The sequence below is a fragment of the Pygocentrus nattereri genome, chromosome 21 (genome assembly GCF_015220715.1).
Source record: "Pygocentrus nattereri isolate fPygNat1 chromosome 21, fPygNat1.pri, whole genome shotgun sequence".
In the NCBI taxonomy this organism is placed as follows: domain Eukaryota; kingdom Metazoa; phylum Chordata; class Actinopteri; order Characiformes; family Serrasalmidae; genus Pygocentrus; species Pygocentrus nattereri.
Genome location: NC_051231.1, coordinates 27,434,017 through 27,447,105, shown reverse-complemented (window position 1 = coordinate 27,447,105; position 13,089 = coordinate 27,434,017). Strand labels below are relative to the sequence as shown.

Below are 13,089 nucleotides of genomic sequence, written 5' to 3'. Positions count from 1 at the left end.
TTCCTTGCCACTGTCACCACTGGCGACGCTCATGGGGGCTTGGACCCGAATTTTTCTTTTCTTTCTGTAGTACTGATTGTTCTGTAAAGCTGCTTTGTGACAACACCTGTTGTAAAAAAGTGCTGTATAAATAAACTTTGCTTGCTTGACTTACCAGTAAAAATTTAACAAATAAAATACTGCGACATGATAATCAGTAGGAGTTGAAAACGTGCTGTAGGGCAAAGAGCATGTTGTCATTTTCCATTCTTAGAGAACCTAACAGAGCCCCAGCTGTACTGCCATTTAATTTGAGCCATGACAGCTATGTAGTCCATGGGCTGGCCGAAAGGCCGTCCCTCTATTTATATCTGATTAGGAACTGCTAGCAGAAAATTCCAGAAAGCTAACAGCGGCAGCAGTCAAAATCATCCTCCCCTTCATCTTAGAGGAGAGCACTCCTCAATATAAAACAATATAAAACTATCTTTAATCTGTAACAACCCTGTAGGTCTCAATCTCAGATCAGACAACAGTACAAGATAAATATAAGATACAAGAAAGTTATAAGCAAGATAAACAAGAAGTATTACGAGCAGGAAATGAAGCATATTTATTGTTTTTTTGTCATACAAAATATCACTTGTAAATCCAAAAAAAAAGGGAAAAAAAGTGATTAAGCTAAAAATATTACTACAAACTACAATTTCAGAGAGTATTTACACAACAGCATAAGACATGGCAACTTTAGTGTAACTACTATTATTACTTTAGATTCATATACAGTATTATTGGCATAGAAAAAAAAGAGGTAGGGTCAACTGCTTCATATCTGATGATCAAAATCAAACAGGAAAATTTGCCGTTCCTGCCGAACGGATGAGGATAAAAGCGTGGAAAACACGCAAATGAAACCCACTGCATTCTAAACTTGACCGATGGTCTAACGAGACGAACCGACAGACAAAAATAAGGCAAATAAGAAAGAATATTTTCATTGAGCAGTCATTCATGTGTGACCTACACGTAGGTAGATGCAGAGGATGGGGTGGAGGGTAGAGAGAGAATCAGAGTGAGAGAGTGAGACAGAGTGAAAGAGAGTGAGCGAGAGAGAGCGATGGAGAGAGGAGCCTCCAGCACCGTAGATTGAGTGGTTGTTAAGGCAGTGTCAGCAGCTCAATGGGGCCACAGGCAGCCCCATTTCTCTCAGCTTTAAAGGAATAGAGCTTGTGGAAACTCCGCCCATATCACTATGCTGGAAACGGATCGCCACAATTTCTTTCCTCTGTTAAAAATAGTCCCATCTCTAAAACATATTACACAGATTTTACACCTTAATTTACAAACACTTTTGACTCGATTTCTATACTTCAATTATTGAGATTAAAGTCTTTTAATCTGTGGTTTGATGGGAAAGGAATAAATGACCATTTCATTTACTTTCCCAGTAACTGGCTTCCGTTGTGAGCATGTTTCGAGTTAACTGGCTCTCTTCTTTTCCAAGCACAGGAAAATGTGTTGACCTTATTGTCCGTGATGCTCAACGATCTGCTCCAGATGTGGCGTATAAAGTGGGTTAAGAAATGTTGGCGTTTTCCTTCAAGTCTCAAGACAGTCATTTCAACACGCACGCGCATACACTAGCATCATTCTCATTTTCACAGATTTTAGTGCGAGATGGGGAAAAAAAAAAAAAAAGTGTCTCTTTCTGTGCAGCATTATTACACAACATGCTCAGTGGCTGAGTCAACTGGTGCACCAGCCAATGTTTACACCATTTCGTTTTTCTCCTAAATTATTAGAATAATACCAGTTAAGTCCAGCCCTAACCAGCAATTTCATGTTTGCAAAGGACTGGACCAAAGGATCATTTGGTATCATTTATGTGCAGGCTACTGTGAGTACAAGTCTTTGTACAAGAAATAACAAAATTATACATCAGCGAGGTTTTACATATAGTGTTTGACATTCCTCTGCAGATGTCTTTGCTAGAAGCTTAAATGTGAGAAAACTTTAATAAGAGATGCATAAGCTTGGTCTAGGAGGGGGTGCTCTTTAAAGTAGCCCTGTCACACTTGTTATACAGCTGCCTAAATTTAAGTTTTTCGTAATTATATGTTCATAAATTGGGTGCATGTCACATTTTCATCTGTTGCTTTGAGGCAAATGCAAGAAAAACAGAGCAGGATTTGTGGGTCCTACAAAAAAAACAACAAAATTTCTATTACACCTTCACATGTCATAAGTGAGTAATGTTGAAATATTTGAGCGTTGTGAGTTGGAACCTACCGAGTATCAACAGTAAGGCTGTCAGAATTACATTTGACCTTCGAATGCCGTGAATCGTCAAACAGAAGAAAGAGGAAGGAATATTTGAAAGATGAAAACGTCCAGCCACAGGACTGTGTTGCCCCAGATTTGCTCAGGTTTATACTTTGGGTGTAAAGTCTTTACTTAACGCTAGTTAGTTTCCAACCATCCTTTTACTAAATTTGGTGGCAGCACAAATCCATAGGTCATGTCTTTAATAGTAACAACTAGCTGGAAAACATGGCAGCAGCTTCCTCTGACTTTTTCAGGGGAAAAAAATATCCAGCACAGAATACAGCGGTGTGTACTAGTTAAACTGAATAAAACTCATTATCTACAGCCACTGGCTATCCTTTGATATTTCCCAAATTAGACAACATAATTTGAACCTTTTTAAATGACACAACAGTAGCCTCAGTTCAGCACTGATTCTCTCTTTAGCAAAACAGACAAACTGTTAATTATATATATGGCAATAAAACATCAACATTTCATGTTTGTGACAGGCCTACTTTTAAGCTGATCTGAGACCAGTTTATGCCTTTCTACTGGTCTGAGATCAGCATGAAGGAGCAAGGTCTTCTACCTGCAGCTTGAGGTGATCATTAAATCCCCTTATATAATTTTTTCCTTCGTTAAGTCATTTACCGCCCTGGTGATGCTTAAAAACAAAAACAAAAACAAACAACAACCCTGCCGCTAATGCGCTACTGGTGCATCTTCCCTCTGACTGAACCAAGCACCAACAGCAATATTTGGCATTTTGTAAAAGTTAGGCAGTGTCCTCCTCCACCTCAACCCCCCCCCCCCCTCCCTTTGCAGCAGCTTGTTAGAATTTAGGTTGCATACACTGATATCAAATTAGTGAATAAAATAAGCCAAACAGTTGGCCAGCAACTCCTCTTATATATTATGGAAAAACCATCTTGGTTAATTACTGTTACTTCAAATCTCTGAATTAACAGCACCCCACTCTCTTTCCACCACTGCAAAATAAATGCAGTACTTTTATGTTAATATAATAGCTCATTTAATAACTTCTGTGGACTAATAAATAACTGGCAAGCAAAGCTAATAGTATGAAGACACCTCAAAGTTATAAAAATCTAATTCAATGTCAGTTGTGTTATTGTCTACTAATCTGTGATGGCTGAAGTGCATGTCTGCTTTTGATATATGGACAGAAGACATGATGAGAATTAGTTGGTCCGTTGGTGGGGGGGGCAGTTTTGTGAACAGTGTGGTCGCAGTGCCAATCAGTGCACCCCGTTCATGATGTGCTTTTGGTGGATCTCCAAGCTGGTGGGGTGATCCTGGTTATGCTGGGAGAGACTCAAATCCTCCTCCCACAATCGGGCGTTCTTCCGGATCTCGTCCAGAGAGTACTCCTGCAGAATGGTCCCGTTCTCAAACACCGTCACCAGCATGTCCTGTGACACAGATAAAAATAATATTACTATTAGCTCTTGGTTGAGAGCATTCGAACAACGATAGGACAGAATGTCAACATTCTGACAGTGATACATCCATAGATCAAAATAACATGCTATATATTTCTTTAGGAATGGCCTAACAAGTGTGAGCTAATGTATTTGTTATGTGATTTGTAAGGTAATTGGTTCCTAAGAGGTATCGCAAAATAACTGGCACATTTATTTCTTGAGATTTTAGATTACACCGTAGCTTGGACCAACTTTCTGTGCCATATGGTTATCTTATATGCTTTGTTTGCATTGACTGATTTAATATAATTGTTAATGAAATGTCATATTAGATAATATAACACGGAGTCACTCATCTTTGGTTATAATAATTTCACTGCTCATTTTGAAAGCTGTTACTGCAAACATGTACATTAGTGAGCTCCTGCTGGTGTGGGTTCATGACTGTTTCTTCTCTTTAAATGACACATGCTAAGGTGACTTGTGTGCTAATAGCTTTCAAAGAAATGTCTTTTAGAGAAATGTCTACATGCTTCACATATAAAATAAAAATAGTTATAGCAGGAATTCAGATATAGCCACCTGTTTGAAACCCCAAAGTATTTTGTTCCACTGGGACATTAACAAGCAGATATATGTACAGATTAAATAATATTAAATAGAATTAAGCCTTGGAGAACACCACAAGGTCTTGTATAAAGCATGGTAAACATAACTACCCAGAAATCACATAGTAGTCTCAATGTAAGTTGGATCCGAACCACTAAAAATCCAGACAGGGTAATGCACTCTGTAGCTACTCAAGCAAAATCTCAACTAGAATCTCAGCAGATAAACTATCAAGAAGGAAATCAGAAGATTTCTTGAGCAATATATCTTTGGTAAGTGATTTTAGATCAATAGCTTTATTAGAACTACTACTTTCTGAACCATGTGGCAGGAGGGTTACCCACCCATCTATGATGGAAAATGCTTCCTATGTTTCCCTTAAGGCATGAAATTTATGAATTTGAGATTTTCTCACTAAGGAATACTGCAAACTCACTGTATTTATCAGCTGAGAAGAGCATGTAAGGGGAGGGGTTAATCTATAATGGAAAAAACATTTTGGATGTTCTTTGTCAATAAAGCCTCTACTGCCTCCATGGTATTTCCATCTTTTTAGTTTTAAAATGATACTTCTATTTCTAAAAGGGGTTTGACTTGCCTGAGATTTGGTTATCAATGGTAAAAGCAACTAAATCAGCTCCTTTAAATTGGTATTACTGTCAGTAACAGCATTCATATGGATTGGGCCTCTCTCACAAAGCAGGGGTTTGTTAATTATGTAAATCTGAAGCGTTCTTACCTCCTCCGGTTTGCCCACGCCCCTCTCCACTGTCTCTATTAACCCATCTGAGTTCCTCCTCAGCGACAGGCGGCCACGCTTTGATCCTTTAGATGGGTCGGTCACTGGCTGCTTATATACGTCCATCTACAAACATGCACAAAAGACACAAAAGCATGCATAAAATATATTATACCTCTATGAAATTAACTAATAAAATCAGTGGATCATGGGAATACTTTCATTTGTCCACTACCAACAAGTGAAAAGTCAACTCACCCCCTTCCCGTTGGTTTCCACATAGCTGCACTTGAAAGCACAGTTTAGTGTGTCTCTGTTGATCTTTTGCAGCAGAGCACTTCCACAGCCGAAGAACACGTTCTCCGCACTCCAGCCTTCATCACTGAGCTTCTTTAGAATCTGAGAACAAACCCACAAGAGAACAAAGAGGAGTTTAGCTCACGGCATACAATGGCTTTCCAAAAGATTGCATCATTCAAGGAATAAGCTAGCTTTTTTCAGCGTAGTTGTAATACAGCCGATTACCATGCACAGTCATTTTGACTATGTTCACATTACAAGCCTCATTGCTCAAATCCAATCTCTCTGACACAGTGGCTCACACTCATTTCGGTAAGTGATTCAAATCTCTCATTAATTCAAACAAACTGGGGTTCTTAAATGACCCACATACGCACATCCTACTCAGTAACGAGCAGAACGAGCTTTGCTGAGAAGATAATTAACTCTGTTCAGCTCTCAGCTTCATTATTAGAGTGAGATAAAGGCGAAAAAAGTGAGATATGTTGCTTTTCCACCATTTATAGACTTTAACTTTTGTTTGCCGCTGCTGCCATGGTATCGCTGAACGTTGGCGTGCGCACTGGTGAAAAAGCAATCCGATCTGAGCGCCACATTAAGGTCGGATGACCACAAATCAGTTACGTATCCAATCTAGGAACACCAAAGTGGCTCAGGCCGGATTTGAAAAGATCAGATTTGCTTACCTTTTCAACAGAGCAAAGATCTATGCCATCACCCTGAATGATGCGCAGATATGATGGAAGCACCTTATAGCCTACAGAGTTTACAGAGCAGGTGAAACACTCTTCTAAAATCTTTATCACCTGTAGACACAGACAGACAGACAGACAGAGGGAGAAGGGCTGTGATTTTTTTCATTTGCATAACACAAAAAAAAGAAGGAAAAAAAAAGTTGTTCTTGTCCAGACTGCTAAATCCAATTTAAACGAAAATGCAAGGCGATCAGCCACAAATCAATACATTATCATACAGCAAGAAACTTCAGGAATGGTGTTCTTGTAAAAGAACTGCTCACTCTATCTGCCTCAAATAGGAGGTTTGGAAAGGAGGCCTAAGTGACAGACTCTCAAACTAAAATTGCTCCTAGTGTTTAAAACAGATATGCACATGCAGCAGATATGGCCTGTAGTGAACTTAAAGGCTGACCATGTTGATTTACGACAAATGTTTGCCTTCTGAAGGCTCGTAATTCAAGTCTCATGTAAGGGGCTGATGGTAGAGCAATCCATGTGATGTGGATTCAATTTACATGAGGAGGTCGTGCAATTCAAGTAGTTAACAGTGAGTTCTGTGCTTTTAATCCAGTATGAATCCCATTCATTTCTCCTTAACTAAATCATTTTAGCCACAGTTTCCAAGGTAGTCATTTTGAAGAAACTGCTTTCTTCTATCTTCTTCTAACTTTTTGCTGTGTTTTACCATATTTATGTTTTTTTTCTGTATCTGTTCTAATGTTACATAGTATTGCATAGTAGCTTATTGTCTAGATAAACACTTTTAAACAACTTCCTTGGCTGTCAAAGACAAATGTGTCAAGATCCCGTCCTGGTGGGCCAAAACACTGCAGATTTCAGCATGCTACCTCATTAAACACACCTGATTCAGCTCATCAGCTAATTAGCAAGACCTTCATGAACTGAATTCAAAGCATTAGATGAGGGTAAACACTTATCCCCGCAGAAACTCTGGCCCAGAAATTCTGGCATGGCAAATTCTTTCACATGATAAATGACGGTCAATAGTAATTGATTAATCATTAACTGGCAAGCCTAAATCAAGGACACAGCCCTTCAAAATATTAATTATTAAACAGAAAATTCCATATCTAAAAGCTGATTGACTGAGCTACGTTTGACATGATCATGATTACATAATTTAGAAAACTGACAAAATAAGCTAAATATGCAAAGACCAGCTAGTGAAAATTATAAATTCTAAAGCTCAAGTATTAAACTTTCTCTTAGACAACATGAACAAAACAACTGCCTTCTTAATTCTTGCAGATGTTTGTTCTTATAAATATATGGTATGTCATTGTAGTCGACAAGAGGTTTCAAAACTATTTTTAGTTCTATTCATATTTTAGAAGGTCGGCCTAATGGAACCAACTGCCTACTGCCGTGCCATGCTTTCCTCTAATGATAAACCCGACTAATCATGAAATAAACAGTACTGGACAAACAACAGTACATTTACAATCTGAATCCAGACCAGGCTGTAACACAAGACAGACACTCATAAGCACAGGAATCTACTGTGTGAGAAAGAGGACTAGATTTGGTCCGTGATCCTCATTCCCCCTACAGGTGGCACTCACCCCCAACAGCGTCTCTGTGGGGTCTCCCGAGTCTGGGCGGATGACGAGCATGGAGTCTTCACTGCGCTCCATCACTCTCTCCTTCAGCTTGTCACCCCAAATGTGCTTGCAGGCCTTGAAGATGTCGTAGCTATCGCTGACCACAGCCATTGGACCAGTGGGGAACTGGTCCAGCAGGTATTCGTAAGCCTCCTTTTCTCTGTTCCGACCCCAGGAGATAATGGTGCTACACACAGAAACATGGACAAATACAAATTACATTAGAACATGAAACTGAGCTTTGTATGAGTGGTAGTCTTGAGACCCCATTATTTCATAATATTTCACTGAAAATCCAGAAAGCACAGACCTTATGGCAATTCAATGCTCATGATTCTTAAATAAATCTGTCAATGGAACCAGGCTCCAGTAAAGGAGTAAATGATAATTTTTAAAATTATTTTATATATTATATTATTATATCATTATATTATTATTTTACATTTTTAACAAAATATTAACAACCATTTTATTGGGCTTGTAAACACAGAAAAACACAGAAGAACAAAATGATACCAAGAAAAAAAAGGACACTGCATATACTGTGGCAGAAATAACAACCATGGAAAATATGGAGTGAAAAACAACACTAAATAAGTTTAAGTGACCCTTATTAGTCCCACAACAGGGAAATTTCACCTCTGCATTAAACCCATCCGTGAAGCGAAACACCACATACAATCTAGTGAGCACATACACACTAGGGGGCAGTGAGCAGCCCAATCCGCAGCGCCTGGGGAGCAGTTTGGGGTTAGGTGTCTTGCTCAAGGACACCTCAGTCATGTGTTGTCGGCTCTGGGGATCGAACCTTCTGCTCACAAGGCTGGTTCTCTAACCTCCAGCCCACGACTGACTGGACGAAATCTGTCTAAAGGAGTCACAAGTTCAGGACTAAATCAAAAGCAGTGCCGTATTTGTGCCAGAACATAAATAAACAGACATTTTTGTTTATCTTCCCACAACATATGGTGCATCCCTAAAACACAAGCCATACAAAATGATGTATACAAACCCTCCTATATTAATCAATACAGCATTTTATACGGTGTGTGCCCAGCAACCTATTTACGCTTTACATAACAGAAGCGTGTGCAAAATAGTGGGTTTACTAGGACATGATGAAACCCCTCACCTCCCTCAAGTCTGTGAGAAGGGTTGTGAGCTGTGTATCGGTCTGCATTGTTAAAAAGGTTAGGAACCCCCAGTAGAGTGGAATACTCCATCTAGTAAAAAAAGTGGAATACTTCATTTGTGAAGTTTAATGAGACAAACAAAGAGAGGAAGTTTTTTTGTTTGAGGTTAGGTTAGGTCACTCTTTAAGTCGTAAGAAACACATGTTAAGGATTTAGCCTGCCCGAGCAGCTTCTGTGCTTAAATGCAATCACATGAGCTGGCTGAGCTTCAGCGCTGTTTTGAGGAGTTAATGAAGAAGAGAGTGAGTCAGTTCTTTAGCTAGCCTGCTGGCTTTTTTTTTTCCTTCAAGAAATGAAAGTGAATCAGTGTGAATATTCTGTTGGGCAATAGTACCAGAGGAAGCTGCTGAGTCAATGCCAGATGTTCTGACAGCTGTTTACATGCCCAGGAGGTGGGAGAATTAGATGACAGGAGCAAGGACGTTGCTGAGGAAGTCAGGGAAAGCGAGATAGAAAATAAAGTGAATGTCATCTACTTTGGTGATTTAGAACCAAGGGTTCTCGTACCTTTGAGGGCACGTGAGCAGCTACCAGGGAAAGAAATATGAACAAAACAAAACATAGAACCTGACAGTAAAAAGCAAATGAAAAGCTCAGTCATGATCAGGTACAAAATCTCACAAAAGTAACTATACATGATAAAACACCATTAAAAACTTACTGGGACTGTAGCTCTTTCGTTCAAATATAGTTAAAAAAATATCATTTATAAACGTAACAAATAATGCACAAATGTAACTAACAAAAGCACCAGCAAAGTAGAAAAAGTTACAGTTTGCCTTGAGAGACGCCAATGTAATAATTCACAAGATGTATGAGCAACATGAGAGGGCTACAATCACAAAGGAGTTGTAATTGACTTTATATACACATGATATAAAGCACTGTGCAAAGGTCAGTCAGTCACCAACTCTCATTTTTTAAAGTACTCATTAAAACAGACATCAAGTACAAATTATATATAATTATCACAGCATAAGCACGAAAGAAAAAACATGTTTATCCACACTCTGTGTTTATTACATCTTCCATTTTATTTGCATTTAGTTTTTAAAAGAAATCTGCAGGGATATTTTTCCACTCCTCGAAAGTTCAATCTTAGAAGTTAGTTCCACTTTCTGCTTCTCACAATCTCAAACACATTCCCTGATGTTGAGGTCTGGGCTCTGGGGTGGTCAGTCATTTGTTATGTGAACTCCTGCAGCTTCTTTGTTTGACTTGCAAATTCTCTTCTTTTTGTCCATTTTCTTTTTTCAGTAAAGGCTTCTTGACAGCTACACAACCTTTCAGACCCATAGGTTTGGGGTGCCTTCTCACAAAAAAGATATTTGGATTTTTTCAGATCTGACGCAAGAGTGGTGCCTGATTATCTTCTATCTCTTAAATAGTTCTCTGGAAAAATGAACTTCTATTTGACGATAGTTTTGACCAGAAATTAAATGAGTGAAGGCTGGTCTCTGCCTTATGTTTTATATACTCATTGGTTAGAACATGCAGGCACTGTTGCTCTCACTGGATGATGATGGTGATGAAAATTGGACACAAAATAGCGTAAGTAACCAATACATTCTGACAGACCTTATTTTGACCTATTTCAGAATCTTCTTTAGGGTCACGCTCGAACAAATAAGACAAAGATGACTAAATCAGGATAAGTTACACAGAAGAAATCAATTCAGTGTGATCAGTGATTTTACTACAGTTAGTATACAGAGTGAAGCCCCCTTAACTGTGGTAAAAACCACTGTAACTGGAGGTTGTAGTAACGTACTGTATTAATACAAAATTCATTCGTGTATGTGTATATGGAGTATTTTACAATGCCTATAAAAAAAGCTTAGTCAATCAGAGCTCAAACAGTTTCTGTCTTTCTGGTTCTTTATAAGTGAGATTTCTAGTGTTTCACACCAGAATGTGTTAGTTGTAACAACTTCTAAGGGAAAGAGGTGCAAAAGCTGGCTACAAAGCAAAACTAGATCCAAAGAATGAAGAAGTGGTTCATACATGCTCCAGGTGGCATTAACAGTACAACAGTAAGCTATAAAACCTATGTGAACCTGTTCAACTTAATAAAAGGGAAAATAAATAGGACTACAAACTCTGCTTTATGGACAGAAGCAAATTCGCTCAACATTCAGATTAATACTATATTAAATACTGAATAATACCCAATATGTTATCTGTTTAATGAACACATTTGGGATTGTTATGGAAGAGGGAGTACTTCTGCCATATTTACAGGGTTGCTGGGGAAGGGGGGGACTAAGACAGAAAAGGTTGTGAAACAACATTCAGCTCCATTTTTGACCCAAAGAAGCTTTTTTTTTTGCACAATAAAAATATTTTACATGACATCAAGTTGTTACTTTTTTTTTTTATTACTAATTATATAAAATACTACTAAATATACACAGTACATAAACAAAAGTGTTCTTATCTAATAAATGGGGCAGATGTGGGCTGGGGGTTGGGGAACTGGCCCTGCGACTGGAAGGTTGTCGGGTTCGATCCCCAGGGCCAACAGTCCATGACTGAGGTGTCCTTGAGCAAGACACCTAACCCCCAATTGCTCCCTGGGTGCCATGGATAGGGCTGCCCACCGCTCCGGGCAAGTGTGCTCACTGCCCCCTAGTGTGTGTGTTCACTAGTGTGTATGTGGTGTTTCACTTCATGGATGGGTTAAATGCGGAGGTGGAACTTCCCCGTTTGTGGGATTTAAAAAGTATCACTTAACTTAAATCTAATCCAACAAGTAAATGTTATCCAACCAAATGTGTGTTTTATTTGCGATGCAGAGCATAGATTTTAAAAATGTAATTGTATAAATATCAGGACTTATAGGTTAGGTAGGTTAGATAGAGTATCAGTATAGGGCAATACTAAATAATCTATTCTCGGTATCGGAAGGGAAAAAGTGGCATCAGTGCAGCTCTAATAGTCTTCTGAGTGATCTTGGTTCTGGTTTTGGAAAGCAGGTTCAGTTACTGAGGCTGTGATATGTATGTAGCTTTGACAGAGAGCGAGAAAGTGCACCTTACCTGTGCTCAGCAGCAGGAATGGAGAAGCCAGCCATAGGGCAGTTGTAGTAACGCTGGGCCATAAGAAGTCCAGCCACTGTGTCTGTGCTGCAGAAGTTGACCAAGTGAGCCGCTCCTCCTAGTGCTGCAGACTGCAAAGAAAATAAAAACAGACAGATATAGAGATGATTACAGAGATAGAGACCTTACATCAAATCTGAGCTCTTTTGATGGATGCTGAGGCTAATTTAGTGTAGCAGTGCTGTTTTATGAAACAGAACATCTATATCCTGCTGCTGAAACACTGTCAGCAACAATATGAAAATTCTCTTTATATGCTTGAGTTTTGTATTTATGCTCATCCACAAAGAGGAACAATGAAGACATTTTAGACAAAACCATTTCAATATCATCAAATCAACAAATCAAAAAGAAAAGTCATCTTTAAGAAAAAACATTCAAGATCTTCAAGAAATGGCTTAGTTAAGAAAACGCTCAATTGTCCACTGTTCTACCAATGGCTTCCATGTACTATTACAACTATTGGCTCAACAAGAAATTTAAGCTTGGCTACAAAGGAACAGTGTTTTCTGCCAATGAAAACTTGCATGTAGAGATGAAAACCTTAGATTATACATTCTTGGCCAACTTAGGCACTTATTGCCAATTATAACACCAACACAGAAATAAATAAATACATTCTACCATGAAGAAAAGAAGATCACAGTCATTCCTCACCACAAAATATGTTAGCTACACAGTATATGCATTACAGTGTATGCGTTTTGCCATTTATTTATGTATCCTTTAATCTGTTCAATCCGTGTCTCCCTTCCACCCTTTTATGAGAGCCAGTGAGCTAAGAGTGAGCAATATAATTAGAATCAAATTATTCCATGCTTTTGTTATCGCCAGTCTTGTGAATTTAACTGTTTGTCAGTCTCAAGCCAAGTGGGTGGTTCATAAATCCCTCCCGATTTGACTGAAGCAGCTTGAGAGTAAGTCTTGGTTAATGTGCTGTAAAGTGAGAGCAATCAGGGTGAGTGGTTGCCATTTGGCAGAAGAAGCCCAAAGGCTTGTTGTTCTGGGATACAAATTACATTTGATAGCAAGCAAAGCCTCTCAACCCCTCAAGAACAAG

At 38.8% G+C, this 13,089-nt stretch overlaps 1 protein-coding gene across 1 annotated transcript in view; it reads right to left on the bottom strand.

Annotated features, from left to right (window-relative positions):
- Positions 1 to 568: 568 nt before the first annotated feature.
- nampt2 (nicotinamide phosphoribosyltransferase 2) overlaps positions 569 to 13,089 on the bottom strand; it is a 29,451-nt gene continuing 16,930 nt past the window's right edge. Inside the window, exons 6-11 of the mRNA XM_017711752.2 lie at positions 11,970 to 12,100; positions 7,700 to 7,925; positions 6,066 to 6,185; positions 5,338 to 5,478; positions 5,080 to 5,205; positions 569 to 3,719 (exon numbers count right to left, since the gene is read on the bottom strand). Coding sequence (XP_017567241.1) covers positions 3,546 to 3,719; positions 5,080 to 5,205; positions 5,338 to 5,478; positions 6,066 to 6,185; positions 7,700 to 7,925; positions 11,970 to 12,100 — 918 coding nt within the window. The 3' untranslated portion in view covers positions 569 to 3,545. The remainder of the gene's footprint in view (positions 3,720 to 5,079; positions 5,206 to 5,337; positions 5,479 to 6,065; positions 6,186 to 7,699; positions 7,926 to 11,969; positions 12,101 to 13,089) is intronic.